Here is an 18,292-nt window from a genome sequence, read left to right on the forward strand (position 1 = left end):
AACTGTTTCTCTCTGTACTGCTCTCTCTGTACTGTCTCTCGGCTATCCTGTTGGCCAATACAACAAAAGAGGCCAGAATGAGGACACCATGAATCAATACAGCCGTAACTATTGACTAGGCTTAGAAATGGGAAAGAAGCAGCATGGGGCTCAAGATACATCCACGCTGGGGCACTCTATATATAAGATAAACCATCCCTACATGGGACACTCGTCCACAGGACATCCGTACATAGGGCATCCAACCATAGGATACAGTCCGTAACTTGGACCATAACCTTGGACATCCGTCCATAAGATAACGTCCGTAACTTGGACCATAACGTTGGACCTTAAAAATACGAAACTCTTGTTTAAAACCAAACAAGGTCTAATAAGCAAAATAAACCCACCTCGAATTACTTCCGAGGGCTCAATAATAAACAAAGAAACTGTCCTTTCTTCCATGTAACATTCTGGAGGACAAAGAACACCAATGTGCCAGCAAAATACAAATACGAGTTAAGGTGGGTCAATCCAAAACTCTACCCTAAAAATATTCAATAATAATAACGAATCTAATAAAGATAATATCTCATCTTTACCTGTTGCTTTGAAATAGCAGCTGATTCAAATTATACAGCAAGATTTAAATAATTACAATTTCTCTCGTCGGGACTATTGAGATGGCCAAACCCAAAGTAAAGTTAAAAGCGGAGAGGCGCCTTGAAACGATCTTGACAGCGCTCCACAGAAGCAGTGAAACGATAACAGGGTTGTTGACAAGAGAACGTAAAAATTACGCCAGGCGCGTCAAGTAAATTATCAGGCCTGAGCGATACGGAATCCGGTGATGAAATGTAAGCCAGACATCATATATCATATACAAGACATGTAACGAACTGAAAACGTTACAACCTTTGGATTGGTAGACGAGAGCTGTACCTCTACGCCACGGGGCACCATGTGTGGAATTTCCCTCTGAAAGGTAAAATGTTTGCAAATATTGTGAACTTTCGATTCTTTCTCGTGATTTCTTCTTCCTTTATTAGCAAGGAGCTCATAATTATTTCTTGTTCGTCGTCATTCATTGTCGAGAAATATTAAAAAAAGACGCTTATCACTGCAGACAGAACTCCGGAAGCGATTGGTGAGAAATTCGATTGGCAAATACAGGTATTGTAGGGGCAAGAAGAAACAAAAGAGCGAATAATGCGATGAGCGACAAGAAAAAAAAGTGCGATTCGTGAGACGCGTGCGACGGGTGCGGCGCTGGTCAGTGTGCGCGTACCTTTAAGTGAACTAAACTTCCCAGCTCTACTACTCTTCATCGGCGAAAGAAAGGATTTCTTGGGCGCCTCAATCATGACACCCGATTCCTATGATGCGCCTTGTTCTTGTGGTCGATGACACAAAGACGTCCAACGACCCATCGTGGTATAAATAAACAGGGAGCGGGCCGGTGGATGACACTGAGTGTTCGATTGAGAGTGTAAACGCGAGTTCCGTTGCAGTGACAGTGAGATCGATTTGATCGATCTAATTTATCGATCGGCAGCGATTTTTATTGAACGGTAGGTAATTGAATAATTTTATGCGGTTAATATTACTATTAAAAATTACCGGTGAATCATAGAAATTATACTGGGTGAGTAGGGTGTCCGTTATTTACCAAGTTGATTATTTCTCTAACGACGCCCTCTAGATTTTTAGCTTATTGTCTAAAAAAAATAACAGACCATTGTAACCCCTAATATTCACAATAAACCTTGCCCCAAAGACGATTCATTTCTCATTTAAATTACATGGGAATTTGCCACTTTTTGCAAATATTTTTTTTTCTCGATTTTGTTCTCTCGCAGCCATGACAATCATATATTCTTTTACAGAATTGAACGCTCTACAGAAAAGGTCTCTTACAATTTTTCGGTAAACCTACTCCTTCAAAAGTTATTCTTATCATTTAAGTATAGCTGATTTATTTTAATAAACATTATTTAAAAAAAGTTAAATCAGCTTAAATAGTTTAAACTACATTAGACTTGAAGATTTCTTAATTCCCAACCATCAGAATTGTATATTTTTACAGTAATAGACTAAGTTTTTTAAAAATAATCATAATTTTGTCAAAAAAGTTGAAGAATTTAAGAATTTACCGAGTGGTTAATTTTAACCGTGAATAACTTTTGAAGGAGTAGGTTTATCGAAAAATTGTGAGAAACCTTCTTTGTAGAGCGTTCAATTCTGTATAATAATATGTAATTATCATGGCTGCAAGAGAACAAAATCAAGAGAATAAAACGATTTGCAAAACGTGGAAGATTCCTATGTAATGTAATGGGAAATGAATCGTCTTTGGGGCAAAGTTTATTGTGAATATTAAGGGTTTATAATGGTCTGTTATTGTTTTTTAGAGAATAAACTAAAAATTTAGAGGACGACGTGAAAGAAATGATCAATTTGTTGGTAAATAACGGACACACTACTGTATCAATCTAATATAAGTACAAATATTTTCAGGGCTGGTAGATCTCAATAAAAGACAATTATTATTACATTTTTTCTTTGTCCTTTTTTTAAATAAGTAAGTAAGACATTGAAAATAAAAAAAATGATTGCTTGTTGATTTTGAGATTCACTGTATTTTTTCTGTTTTGTTTTCTTCCTGTAAATTGATTATACTCTACCTATGTTGTCATGGTATTAATTTATTGTGCTATTTGACTGAAAATTCCACACCTGTAATTTTTAACCAATCAAAACGTGTTTTTTTGATAAATAACCACGGCGACGGATAAATTTTAGTGAATTTTTTTTCCTTGTGGGCACCCCACAGCGAATTATACTGGAAATTTTTTTGACGTTTATAATGACAGAATATCTTTTTGAGAGTCTGGTTCAAGGGCGGGAAAGTGAAATAGCAAAAGCGGTCCCACCGTTTCCACGGAAATCTCAAATAAAATAGTTCCAGCCCTAGCCACTAGGTGGTAGTGCAATTAATTTTTAGGTTAAGAAGTTGCTACTAGTTATTGCCAGATGGCGTTAAATCAGAATTTTTTTGTAGTTTCCATAGTTTCCAACGGCCATTGTCATATTATTGTCAAATTCTCAAACAATATTGTCGTTGTCATAGCGCCAATCATAATAGTATCAAATAAATTATTATCAAAACGTTTTTCAAACTATAATTTGTTATATGTGTTTTAATTAGACAATTTCTTTTGTTTGTGGCCCTAAAAATATAATGTAAGTCTTTTATTTTTGCCATCATTTTACCTATTTATATTTACTCCATTTACAAAACTTTGGGCGTATTACGTTGGTCTTGTTTTATTATAATAAACGACGTTTAAATATTTGACTTATACATAAAAACTTTACATAATAAATAATATTTCACATGTTTGGCTTTAATTTTATTTAATAATTGTATAAATTATACTGTTAAATCTTATTTTTTACACATCACAACGATACTTGTTATTAGTATTGTTGAATTTGTGTAAAAGATAAGATTTAATAATCAAATTTAATTATTTTAGAGCAAAATTCAATAAATACGCTCATTTAAAAAGCCCGCGCTTCGATCCATTTATAACAAGCCCTACTCAATAGATGGCGCCACTTCTATAGGACCATTTTTCAGTATGGCAGAGTCCATTCTTTTTCTAGCTAGGTATATTCTTTGGTCTGGTTTTTATTTGTTTACATGATAATTTTGATACATTTCAATTACAAAGCTGAGATAAAAGTTTGTAAATTGCTTCCATACGCTTGACTTCGATTTCCTAGTATTCGCGGGTGTCAACTGCTTAATCTCCTGGCGAATATCTTCTTTGCTTTCATGACCGAAGCGAAACATTTTTTTAAGTCGTGCCGCTTGACAGCTTCAAAACTGAAATAGTTTTTAGGTTCGGGTGTCACTTAGTTGTCATAGTAACTAAATAACCAATTCGACCAAAAATCGAAAAATACATTTTAATTGTTTGATTTTCAAACACAGTTTGGTGTGAAATTTTCTTACCGAATACCACACGAGGTCAAATTAAATCCGGACATTTTTTCTCGCTCTGTATTATTTTTTATTATATAGTATTATTATAATTTTCTAAAAATATTCATGAGCTCGAAAAAATTTCCGGAAATAATTTGACCTCTAGTGGTATTACTAGTGAAAATTAAAAAAAAAATGAAAAAACATACATATTTCTGGGGTCGAACTATACTACCCTAAAAAATATTTGCACACAAGAATCATCTTGTATACAGTATGTCCTCTGATTGACTTTACAAGAGGAAAAACTTTTTTATTATTGACATTTTAAGAAAAATGCATTTTTTAAAAAAATGTTTGCTTGTTCTAAAATGGTTAATCCCGTTTATACTTTTCCAAATTTTTATACCGTTTTAGAAAAAATAAAAAAAAATAAAATTTGATAGATGAATATTATTAATTTTAACTAAACGTTCTCCAACCCAGTGTGAGAACATATCAATGTAAAACCTCTGACGAGGGACAGGGGACTCAAAAAACTCACAATCTTTTAGGATGTTTATTTCAAAATTTAATTTGATTTAAAATTGGGGCGACATGTTTTGGGATTCATTTAATTCCCATCTTCAGCCTCAGAAAGCTAAAATAATCAAATTACAATCAGAATAGTTAAACAATTCTAATACAGGCATACAGAGGTCAGGTTGTAACCGACGTAATAGTATAAACGTCAAATTGTTATTAGATCAACATTTTGATAGTCTTATCAGCGTTTTTTATCTTTTGATTGCTTTTTCAAAATGCCAACAACTTCAACTATTTCAAATAATAAACGCATTTTGAAAAAGCAATTAAAAGATAAAAAACGCTGATAAGACTATCAAAATGTTGATCTAATAACAATTTGACGTTTATACTATTACGTCAAAAGCAACTTTTTTCCAAAGCCTTACCATGACTTCACTGAATCATCGTTTCTTGTTCACTGTTATTAATATCTTAATTATTAGATATTAATACCTCTGCTATTATGGTATTCTGGTATTTCGTCGATTTTAAAATAAACTAACTGTTTCTGTCTTATTTTTTGTTAGAATGGGCATAATTAAGAGGGCTACTGATACCGTGTTGTAAAAATAAGGTAGGTAATTAAGGGCTTATTTTTTGGTATTTATTATAATTTTGCTAATATCTTCGGTTTGAAAGAAGATATCAAGATGCGGTTTTCGCTGACTCTTTAAGCTTTTACTACTCTTTATTATCAGCTAAAATTACATATACTATTGGATTTAATTTTTTTGAAAAGACGCGCAATGTTTGTTAAATTTTAAGACAACGCCCCCTAGCGTCTACGTTCAAAATCTTATTATTATTGTTTATATGGTGCAATATAGAGTAAGAAACGCTCTTTTAAACGAGCACTCGCTTGTTGGATTCCGATCATCCAGTCCAGAGTTATTAATATTTAAATAAAAATAGATCTAATCTTCCCCCACCACTTTATTTTGGTAGATAGACAAGCATAATTTATTTGGTTTTTTTTACATATTTTGAAATTTTTTAAAAAATCATACAGGGTGTTCCAAAAAGTTGGGTAATTTCTTAACCACGATTCTGCTTGAACTGCTTGATGTAAAAAGCTTATTTTTGACAAACGGATTTTTCGAAAGTCAAATTCCAACGAGATGAAACTATCCCTCAAATATTACCAAGTTATATAATAATATCGCCATATTGTTTTTTCTCATGCTGACATAAATGTGAGAAAATTTTATCCAGTTTGTGTATTAATGGGAATTCTTGCTTTGCTTTATCATCACCATTAGAAATGATTAATTCGACGCGAACGAAGTCGCTGGTACACGCTAGTGTATAATATATAAGTAGTGTAAATACAAAATAAGTCCATATAAAGTCTACTCTATTACCACACTTACTTATTTTGAATATCTTTAACTCAACGTTTCAGTTGTTCGTATTTCCATCACAGAACTTCTTAAATTCTCCTTTGGTGAGTTTTTCTGAAACTTTAACGCTTCGACTTCAAAACATATTACTATTTGACCCACTTTTAACTTATAACACTCGCCTTATATGGTTCAAAGATCTCAAATACAGGAGTTACAGTCTGACATGTTGACAAACATTTCTGATATATTATATTGTTACATTTTCAAAGCGACATACCGTTCTTTTTATCTCTTTTTGTGTTTTGTAGCGGAAAAGTAATGTTTGAATGGATAAGGATTCATAAAGAACTTTTTTGGCTTTAGTAAAAAGTCTTTATTCGTTTTTATTATTCTGGGAAAATGGTTTTTAATGTTTTTTTTTCTTATTTCAAAATAAACCCGGAAATTTGATATATAAAGAGGTTTTTAAATTTTATATGCACATAAATATATCATATAATTCAAACGACCTCTCAGTGATCTTTGTATGGGAATTAATGATGAGAAAAGTTTATTGTATATAGAAAGTATCCGGAATTTTATATTTCTCATAATTTTAATGTATTTTTTTCTCTGTAACACTCTAAGACAATAGTAATCCATCACGTAGGTTGTGCCGATAGTAGGCTATGACCAAAATCATATGGCAACATCATCTATCAAATATTGTTGATTTTAAACCGGCTCAAGATTTGAGAAATAATGTCACAAGTAAAAAAAAAGAGAAATGGTGGAATATTTGTATAAAAAAGGTGTTCGAAACGTTAAAAAATTAGTTCAATTGACTGAACTCGGAAAAAGTGCAGTATATGAGACAATAAAGAGGATAAAAAATGGCACAGATATGAAGACCAGTTTCAGGAAGACCGCGTAAGATTCGCCAAAACAATGTGAACGCTTTAGTGGCATTAGGACAACAGAATCCGCGCCTAGGGTTTCGCAAATTGGTTAGCAGATTTGTAAGTCAGTGAAAATTAAAAATGTGTCCAGAAACCGTCCGCATGTCACTGAAAAGACAAGGCTACATATCAAGGAAGCTAAAAAAATCCCTGCAATAACACAAGGCAGCGAAGAATGGATTTTTGTCAACGTTTTCAAGAAGATAATTTTAATAATGTTTTTATTTCTGACGAAAGTTGTTTCCAACTTGGTGGAAACCACCTAAAAATCCTATCAAAAGAAAATGTTACCGTTCAAGTTTCAAAATTTCCCTCTAAAATAATGGTTTGGGGAGCAATATCTCAGCGTGGTGCTACACCTCTGTGTATAGTTGATGGAACTATTAATAGTGTAAAATATTGTGATATTTTAAATGGTTTTCTTCTTGAAACGGCTCATGTTTTATATCAAGAGGAGTGGTGTTTTCAGCAGGATAATGCAAGATGCCATACGTCTGCCTCTACTCAAGTTTGGATGCAAGAACACCATTTGGCAATAATTCCATGGCCAGCAGCTTCACCAGACCTTAGTCCCATTGAAAATATATAGAGACTAATGAAGATTGAAGTGGAACGAGCAGCTCCACGAAATAAACAAGATTTGATTCGCTCAGTTTTACAGGCCTTGACTACCGCCACTGAACATTTTGGTGTGGACCTAGTTTCGGGTGTACCTGGACGTTTAGTTAAGTGTTTGGAGTTAAATGGAGGTTGTATAAGTAAATAAAGTTAATAATTTGTTATAATTTTTGTAACTCAAGTCCTAAAAATATATATCGATAATTGTAATGTTGCTTTCTTTTTTCCGGATACTTTCTAGACGGACTATAGTTTATTTATCAGAAATCAGTTTAACATAAGTTTATTTATAGAAAATGCCTTTAAAGAAAGTTTTCCATGATTTTCCCTATCATTGGCAATATTCTCAAGTAACCGTAGTTGGTCTGGTTCCCCAGATTATGTGGATTCCTTTAATCTTAGGGCACCCTTAGCAGCCAGATCTTTACTAGCCAGTCGATTGATTGCAAGTCCAGAATTGCTTCTAGCGCAGCCTGCACTGTGTTGTTCCTTGCTCCAGTTGTACCTAGAACTGCTAATTGTGGTACTTTTATGAGGATTTTTCTATTAGTCCCTTTAAGTACCGCTTCCCACCATCCTAGTGCTCCATATTGTAATGATTGGTCCATCTTTTACCAAACATTTTCTTACATGCATGGAATGGATTAGTTCCCTTTATTATCCTTTCTTCCGTGTTGCGTTTCCAGGAAAGCTTTGAGTCTAGTAAGAATCCTCGTCATCGCACTGTAAAAAGAATGAGTTCGGTTTTGTCTGGGTTGATGCCCATTCCGTTAGGTTCTTCATAGCAGATTCCATGAGTCTTCAGTATCACCACGTCCTCTGTATATGCCTTTTTCCTAATTTTTTGTCAGAGAGGTCAGGATCGGAACAATTAGCCACAACCCTTCCTTGTGTCTTACCGTTTGTTTCACGTTTTTTGATTGAGCTGTTTCTCATCTCCGATATGATTTCACTAGCAGCCTGAGTAACCGATGGTACTAGATACGTTTTTCAGTCAAATATTTGTCTAATGATCATATGTTTAGTTAAATTTTAGTTGGCTTCTAAAGAAATATTGTTTTTTTTTGTAAAACATACACTTAAGTGATGTAAAGTATGAATAGTTTACTTAAATAAAAGGTTTGTCCATCCTGTATACTTATTTGCACAATAATAAATGTCATAATGTATATTTCATAGCCTACTTATAGAATTGTTTGTTTAAGCATGACTTTTGTGTTGTTTATGATCGAATATACAGGGCCTAACAAAATTTAACTGTCAATTGAGAATTATTAATGTATTCAAAATAAAAAATCTCACATATCTAATGCGTACCTACTTGATCTGTGATACTGTATATTTTTATTTATTTACCAACTAGGTGTATTTCTCCAAATCTAATCTATATTTTCTTTTTCAGCCCTCAATATGAAATGGATATCAACTGCCGTTTGGCTTTTGGCACTCCTCTTCCAATATACTGGTAAAATAAATAATAAATATTTATACAATTCATTTTTTTCGGGCCACATCTAAGTTATATCGTCAACAAATATCGCTGGATCGGTTACATTTTCTTTTTTTTTGGATTCGATATAAAAATAAAACGTTGGTATTTTTGGATTAAAGGAAAACTTTCTATCAAAAATAAGGTTTCATTTCGTCTAGTGACAAATAATCAATCTCTCAATGACATCAAAATCAAGAAACAACAAAGAAAATCACAAATCTCAACACCGAATAGGTCTAGAAACTTAAAAATACGAACTCCCCAAGATTGTGTCCAAGATTCTCTACATGGACATATCAATGGATATTGTGTCCTATACGCCAACAATCCAAAATACGTAAAATCTATTTAAATGTCGACAAGACAGCTCTCTAGAACAAAACAAGTTAAATTTAAAAAAAAATCTTATACAAAACAGTATCTCCCCCTCTTATTAAAAATTTAAGGGCCTGTGAAACTAATTTTCTGTTAATTTTCCGCTTCCAATCTTTGTTTCTGGAAAATTTTTTGATAAGGTTATTCTTTTTTCATTTAATGAGTTGGCAACTTAAAAGTTGAAGAAAGTTCTGTTCGGTATTTTACATCGGAATTAAAAAGCTTTTCTTGCTTCAGTTGGAAAAAAATCAGCAATGTGACGTTTTTGCTTGTTCGTGACACTTTTTATAAAAAGTTGGAAAGTTTGCCGCTAAATGAATGTTAAAGTTTTTAACACGTTAGATGTTATTAAAAAATAAAATGAAATTAAAAAAGGGTTGGTAATCAGAGAAGTTAAGAGTAATGTTTTCTTTATTAGAGATGTATTAAAAAAATCGCATCTTAATGCGGTTCAAAGAGATATGTTTTGTACGACGATTACCTAGACCAGTAATTACAGGGTGTCCCATTTTAGTTTAAATCATACGGTATCTCCGTTATTGGTGAAGATTGAAGAAGGGTGCTTGTTTTTGGATTTTCTAAAAAAAAATACCATGGCCGTTATGCTTTGCGGAACGTTTTCGATGGGCCACCCTGTATTTATAAATAACATGATCTGGCTTGCCATAAGCTTGCCAAAAATGTATATCACACTATATTTATTTTTACTATTTACTGCAATATTTAAAAGTTTTCATTAAATGATCTTTTTTATTAGTAGGCCATGATTGATAATAAAAGAAAATAAGGGATTATTAAAAGTACACTGCTATATGTCTTTTGTTTTATTTTGGGAGCCACTAATACATCTTTATAACATATTAGGGATACTTAACTCTCTACCGCTATTTCTAAATCTTGGAAGCTATCGTACCGGAACTTTGAGATATTCCTTTAGCTAATTTACGCTAAATATACTTTCAGAAAGATGGGGCTTCCTTTCACAACTTTGAAAATATTAGAATTTTGCTAAATGCCTATTTCCCAAATCAATGAATTGGGACAATGGACCCCATACGATGGCCTCCATAATCCCCAGATTTGTCCGTTATTGATTTCTGTATTTAGGGATTTTTGGAATATGAAATGTATCGTGGCAACTACAACAATGTCGAAAATCTGGAAAATGCTATCATGCAAGGTTTTAGATATTTGCAAATCCGTCCCGTTACAAAAAAGATGAAAATATATTCAGAATTCAATGGTAACAGTTTAAAAGTAAAATATTTCAGTTCCAATTAAAATTTTACTATATTAATATGGAACATTAGCCACTTTTAAAAGCAAGTTACTCCTTTATTTTAAATGGAACAGCCAGCATATTATTCCGGTGTTGAATGGGGAATTTATATATCTTCAAAATATAAGTTAGGTTGCCTACCCCTCAGACAAAGATTTTCCTAGATATTTTAATTTTTATGATTTTGCGTCAGTAGATCTTTATTATTTGAAAAAATCTATAGGGTGGCTGTGATATACCTTTTGTTAATTTAACAAAAATTAAAGAATGTAGAGTAAAATACTCAACGGTAATAAAAAGATAAACGTTTAAAACATATTTTAATTATTACAGAATTAAAACTAGATATAAACCTATAATTATGTGACAAAAATTAGCTAGATGAAATCAAATGCTCAAAATGCTTCCTTTCCTGTTAACTACATAAAATGATGTCTTTTCAAAAGGATTTTTTCATTTTAAAAGGCATATGTGGAATTCTACCTCGAAAAGCAGCTGCAATAATTTCTTTAATGTTAGGTATGTTATCGACAATAGTTCCCATAAAAAAATGATATTCTATTCTATTCTATTATGAACTAATAGAATCATATCATTTCTTTCTGATGTAGGATAAGTTCGCATTTTCGGCGAATTTCTGAGAATTTTTTTTCTTTTAACTGACACAAAACGATAACAAGTTGTTAAAGTTGGACTATAGCCACATATCACAGCCACCCTAGATTTTATCAAATAATAGAGATCTACTCAGATCAAATCATGTAAATGAAAATATCTAGGAAAATCTTCGTTTGAGGGGTAGGCAACCTTAATAGTATTTTGAAAAGACATTAATTCTCCATTGAATATCGGAATAATATACTGGGTGTTCCATTTAAAATAAAAGAGTAACATACTTTATTTTATTAGGCTATACCGGTTAAATTCCAATTTAGTGAGATTTTATTGTAATTTAAAAATTGTTCTTTATTTCCAGAAAATGTTAAATATGTCAAAAACCTCACATTTTAGTCATACACTTCTCTTATAAAAATCACCTTTATTTTTCTCCCAGAATCCGAAAATCAATTAATGTATAAAGTGGTTCATTACAAAAAAACACAACTTTGATATGTAACTTTTTTTGGAAACACCTTAACCTACATATGCTCACAAAATTGCATTTCAATACAAACTGTCGTTCTCCTTGGAGCCTCCGCGGCGTATGAGAGGCGCCACCCTGTATAAGCACTTTACAGATTAACATTATTTCTTGTATATTTCCAGGATGTCTACAACCCTGCACGTGTTTACACAAAATCATTTTTCTTGTACGTTTCGAAATAAGTTACTTTACAATGCTTGCATCAAAGAATTTCGTACAATTTATCATAGGAGGCGTGAAGCCATGAATAATGTAAAAACCGTGCTCTGTAGCTTTCCCTGAAAGTTATTAAATATTTTTCTAGATGAAAAATCTGAGATAGAGAAAAATCGTGCGCTGGCGCTGCCGCTGGCTGAAATTTTGAACACGTCCTAAAACAATTATGAGAAGGCCACCGCCGATATTTTAAATTAATTTTAATAAATATTCCGAATTTGTGACTAGCATTTTCATATTGTTAACTTAAATGAGTTAGTTATTTTGAGTTTTTAGAAATAATTTTTTTGATAAAATTTAAGTAACTTTAAGAATAATTTTATGGGAGGCGCCTCTCTTACAACGAGGAGGCTCCAAGGAGAACAGTAGTTTCTATTGAAATTAAATATCGCGAGCATATACGAATTTGGCGCGTCTCACACGACGCGGAGGCTCCAAAGAGAACATTATATCAAAATTAAATTTTGGGAGCATATGTGAGTTAACTGCAAGCATCTTCAAAAATATAGAGAGTTCTACAGGGTGTCCCCAAAAAGTTACACATCAAAGTTGTGTTTTTTGTAATAGACCACCCTATCTATTAAAAGATTTTCAGTTTCTAGAAGGAAAATAAGGTGAGTTTCGATATATGACTAAAATGCAAGGTTTTCGACATATTTAACATTTCTAAAATGAAGAACAATTTTTTTAAATTTCAATAAAAGCTACCTAAACTGAAATTAACCAGATATAACTGGTAGTGTAGTGAAATAACTATTTTGCTAAATCAAATTAGTTTGACCCAGCTTCACCAGGGTGAACAAAATTAATATTGAACATTGGTTATATTTAAAAGCAAGTTACTCCATTATTATAAGCAAATACGCAGTATATTATTCCGATATTTAATGGACAATTGATATATCTTCAAAAAACTATTAAGGTTGATACCTTTTGAACTAGATTTTCTTAGATATTTTTTATTTTTACGATTTTGCGTCAGTAGATCTTTATTATTTGATATTAGTTAAAAAATTAAGAATGTAGAGAGTACAATATCCATCGGCAATAAAAAAAATGCACATTAAAACATTTTTAGTTACATCACAGGAATTAAAACTATTTATAAACGTGTAATTATATGTGACAAAAATTAGCTAGATGAAATAAAATACTTAAAACGCTTCCTTTCCTGTTCACTGCATAAAATCATTATCTTTTCAAAAGATCTTTTCTACTGCTACTGTTTTTTAAAACACCCTGTGTACTACTTATCACTGAAACTTTATTTTTTTAGTCTATAGAAATGAAATAAACTTTGAAACTTGAGAGCGGGAGTTTAATGGATGGCGGAACATGTAGAAAAGCTCCTCAGGGTGTCAATCCATTCAAAGTGCTCCGTTAAGTTGAGCACTTCACCTGGAGAAAGCAACACTCGAAAATACTGAACGCGATTTTGGCTAACGTAAAGCTTTCACGAAGAGCGGATTTACAACCAGGGGGTGCCTTTATATGCATAAAAGTTTCTGAAAAAGCTTTGTAAATATAGATATAATACGAAAACTTTCAGAAATCATGAAATTTGTAAAAATAGCGCATTTTAACTTTCTAATTTAGGCAGAAAGTTAAAACGCTGTATTTTTATAGTCACTTTGATTTTCTTGACAGTATAATGAAATGATTATTAATTAATAAAATTAATAAAAATAAACACAAAATTAATTTTTGATTTTAAAAAAGTTCGTTGGTGGTGAACACTCAAAATCAAATAAAAATCTGACTCTCTATTTATTTCGATTACTTGTTTAAAGTTAAAAATGATAAAATTAATTTTTTTTTATTTTTTATTTCTTTTCAAATTTATCGATAACTATCGATAGTTATCGATATACCAAATATTAAGAGGTGACTTTCAAATTATTGATATATCGATACCTATCATTGACAGCAAATTCCATAAGTAATGGTTATTGATAACTACCGATATACAGAGATTGGTGCAGGTGTATTCGTGACAATTTGGCAACGCTATTTTACGAATAAAATAAGTAAAAATTCGTATAAATGTATGTCCTTGGGAGACAGTCTTGATGGCATTATGGCATATTTTAGCGACATGGCAGGGCAGAAAAAACCATCTACTCTTTGGGCTACGTACAGCATGATACGAACAATGCTAGAATTAAGAAAAAAGACTGACATATCAAGAAACATCACAAACTGGTCACTTTTTTAAAACGCCAGAATGTAGGTTTTAAGCCAAAGAAGTCTAGCCTTTTTACATTCAACAAATAAATGTATTAAAATCTTCAATTTATTGTTAATCTTCATTTATTTTTGTTGATGTTAGATAAGTATTTAATAAAGATATTACAAGAATATTTTGGTTAATTAAATAAGACAAGAATTAAGAAAAACCGAGTGAGGGAAATGGGGAAGAGGGAAGAAATGTAGATAATTTGACACTTTCAAATTTTAAAAGTCAGTAGTGTCAATTATTACACATATTATGTGGTTGTAAATAAACTATTGTTGTAATATTCCTAGATTAAAATATTTAGCTTACTTTTTAAAGGCTTTGTTGTCACTCAGTATAACAGTATTTCGGCACTATAAAAAATTAATCCACTTAATCTAAAAAAGAAAAGTATTTGGTTTGTATCAAACAATAACCCATTAACAAAAATTACCAGTTAATCACCCTTATAATCTCTTCACTATTGTGATTTCATTCCTTATTGTCATTCTGTGTAGAATAAGCTAATTAAAATATCGCAACGCCTGAGTGAGTATCGGGTAGGAATCCAATTTGGGCATGGAATCCATTTCGATTTGCACACCGAAGAACATAATAAAAGATGCAAATTTTTCATGCCAGCCACGTACCACAGATAAATAAATAAATAAAAGGTTTCCTTTGTGTCGCAAGGTAATAGACGTAGAGTAAACGTATATGCACACGTACTTATATATCATTGTTATGAAAAGAAGCTTTTAAAAACGAAAATTATGTGCCTACAATTCTTTATTAGGAGCTTAAAGGTATATTCACACACGTCAGTCTTTTGGTCAGTCGTATGGAATATAATATGTGAATATGTCCCTTGAAATATAAGGCAACACTATATGTTTTTTATCGTAACTGAGACTGATTGACGGGACGAAACTGTGAATAGAGCTTGCGAAAGTGAATTCGGACTTTATTGTTACTCGTAAAGACCTTCTAAAAGATATACTGAAGTTTCTGGTTTTACTGTAGGTCTTTCAGGAAGAGGTATAAAAAATATCAGAGTTATACTATATTTATTTTCCTAAACCTTATTTTTTATTTACTGTAGTAAAATTGAGATATCTATAAAGAAAGAGGTAAACTTAATAATAAAGTTTATTTATTTAGAGCCCTTTTGAAAATTCTCTTCTTCAGTTATTCGCTTCAGAAGAAAAATATCTTAAAAATGTGTGATATGATTTAAGACAATAATCGCAAAGTTTAATAATATACCAAGTAAGAAATTGTTTCATTTCTTTCATTTAGTGATTGATTAAAACATCAAAAAAGCCTTAAATTGAGATACAAGTGGCACTAAAATTATTAGTATTTTCCAACTAAATACAAGAAGCAAAAAGTCTTTATCTCGCATTACTTTAGGAATTATAAGGAAATAATATACAGGATGGTCCGAACTATATTCCGGAAACTTCGGCATCTTATTCTGCTATTAGATAATAATAAGCCAAAAGATTTGGTTGGTTGGAAATGGGTTAAAGTGGCAAATGCAACCGCTTTTCGAACTCCAATTAGCAAAATTACCGTTTTGATACCACTCATTTTTAGACCCAATCCCTAGAGATGGTATAGTTGGATTATTATTGTATTGTATTGAACTAAGGTGGGTCCCATGGGACCCTCCCCTCCGGCCGCGAGGGGCCTATTGGCTCAGTTTCTACAAGCTCTAATATACAAGGGCGTCAAAGTTCACCCTCAAGACCCAGCCTTTTAACATAGGCCGTTATGTCTGAGGACGATATGTCTCCTAGGTCAGATAGGTCTAGCACGGGTTTGCCAAACATCTCAAGCCTGGTGCTAGCAGAACAGGTACACCTCAACGTGTTCCATTGTTTCCAGTGCCATACAGGTCAGCATTCGGCGTCCACCAGTCCCACTCTGTGGGTGAGATCTCAGCCCGGCAGTGGCCCGTGTACACTGCAGTGAGCGTACGCGCTCCATTCCTACCGGCCTTTAGGAGTTCTCCTGTTCTATGTTTGGATGGCCCTGCTAGGATTTTCTTGGCATATTCCATTTCAGGACTGTCATTCCAGTCCCGGAACGTCTCACTTCTAACCCATTCACAGAGCCTGTCTCTTGCGAGATTTTTTGGTACGTTGTGTCGGTTCTGGGCCCACGAATGACGAGCCTGCACCAATTTTGGCGAGGAAATCAGCACGTTCATTTTCCTCTAGGCCGACATGTCCCAGTATCCATATTAGCGACACTTTGTTCCTATCACCCAGTATATTGAGTGGTTTCTTGCAATGAAGATCGCCATGACGCGTGCGCTTTTCGTTGCCTTAAGTGCTTTCAGCGCGGCTTGACTATCCGAAAATATTCATATTGTTTTCCCGGTGTATTGCTGTTCTACCAGCAGTTGCACACAGGTTTCAATAGCATATAACTCAGCTTGGAAAATCGTGGTATTTTTTCCAAGACTGTGGTAGATCTCCATCTTTGGACTGCTGGTGCAGTAAATTCCTGCGCTAGATCCTTCGGTTTTGGATCCGTCCGTGTACCAACACATTTCCGCATGTAATAAACCGTTTATTATGTAATAAACCGTGGATTATTAACTGTTTATAACCATTCGGTGGCATTGAGTTAACGGGTAACTTCCATCATGCTCTTCCCGGCAACTACAAGGCTGCAGTCACCAGGGAAACGATTGCGGTTCTTATTCAAAGCCGGACAGCGGTATAGGATATGTTGGAGCGTTTCCCCTCCTTTCGAGTGCTTGTAGCTTCGGCAAACATTGTTAAAAGGGATGACCATTCTCGCTGCATGTTTATCAATTGATCATTGTTGATCAATATGCCCCGTTGTGTAGAAGTTTTATTTTTATTTCAATTATTTCCAAATCATTTTTGAAGTAAGATCAATATTTGGATGAAAATTGGTGTCTGTGAGTTTCTTGATATTAGAAACTTGATTTTGATGTCAATATGACTTCTATTTGTAGAGGGCGTCACCTACATGTGTTTTAACTGTTTTAAAGAGAATAACTTTTCGTCCGTACCTGTATAAAACAACTGAGTAAAAAAATATACATTTACAATATTTTTTACGTAAAAAAAGTCTCTTGCAAAAAATCGCTACTAGTAATGGTTCTCGAGATATTTGGAACCGAAATTATCAATGCCTGTCATTGACATAAATTAAACATGTTGACTAAATAGTTATTAGACTGAAATCACAAATTTGAAATGTTTTTGTGCCAGAAGTTCACAGAAACTATTTTATCGTCATTTTTTCAAAGAAAAATTTATGGTTAATTTAAAAAAATAAAAAGTTCCCAAATTTATTATTATATCAGTCAAATAACTATCTACTCAACGTGTTTATTTTTGTCAATAATAATATGTTTTGACTATTCCCTATTCTAAATACCTTGAAAATGGCTGCTCGTAGCAATTTTTACCATGTGATATTTTTTACGTAAAAAGTCACGGAAATTAATATTTTATCACTAAGAAATTTTATACAGGTACGGACGAAAAGTTATTACAATTCAAAACAGTTAAGACATGTAGGTGGTATCCCCTACAAATAGGAGCCATATTGACATCAAAATCAAATTTCTCATGTCAAAAAACTCTCACACACCAATTTTCATCCAAATATTGACGTTACTTCAGAAATTATTTGGAAAAAGTCGAAATAAAAAAAAAATTTCCACACCCTGTATCTCCGAAACTAAGCATTTTAGGACATATGTTTATACGAACTTTTTTACTTATTTTTATCTGCAAAATATGTTGCCGAAATTTCCGGAATACAGTTCGAACCACCCTGTATAAAAATGCCCTATCTACAAATATTAACTAAAAAATTAATAAAAATACACAACAAAACTTTATTTTCAAGAGTTATTTATCAAATTGACACTAAAACACAAACTATCCCTTGGTAACTAACCAAGGGATAGAAGGCAATGAAAAAGCAAATGATCTAGCTAGAAAAGGAGCGAACACTCCACTAACTGAACCAGAACCGTTCTGTTTTCCAATCGGAAACCAACTGAAAGCGGAACTGAAGAATCTGGAAGACCCCATCCGTAACCTGGGTGTCCTCCAACAGTCTAAGACGCTCGAAAAAG

The 18,292-nt window shown here is 32.8% G+C and overlaps 1 protein-coding gene across 1 annotated transcript in view; it reads left to right on the top strand.

Moving 5' to 3' along the window:
- The first annotated feature begins 1,424 nt into the window (after positions 1–1,424).
- Positions 1,425–18,292, top strand: part of LOC115887919 (endochitinase) — a 56,251-nt gene continuing 39,383 nt past the window's right edge. The window contains exons 1-2 of the mRNA XM_030907451.1: positions 1,425–1,553; positions 8,842–8,904. Of these exons, the coding sequence (XP_030763311.1) occupies positions 8,850–8,904 (55 nt within the window). The 5' untranslated portion in view covers positions 1,425–1,553; positions 8,842–8,849. The remainder of the gene's footprint in view (positions 1,554–8,841; positions 8,905–18,292) is intronic.

The sequence above is a fragment of the Sitophilus oryzae genome, unplaced genomic scaffold, assembly GCF_002938485.1.
Source record: "Sitophilus oryzae breed Bouriz unplaced genomic scaffold, Soryzae_2.0 scaffold_682_pilon_pilon, whole genome shotgun sequence".
NCBI lineage: Eukaryota > Metazoa > Arthropoda > Insecta > Coleoptera > Curculionidae > Sitophilus > Sitophilus oryzae.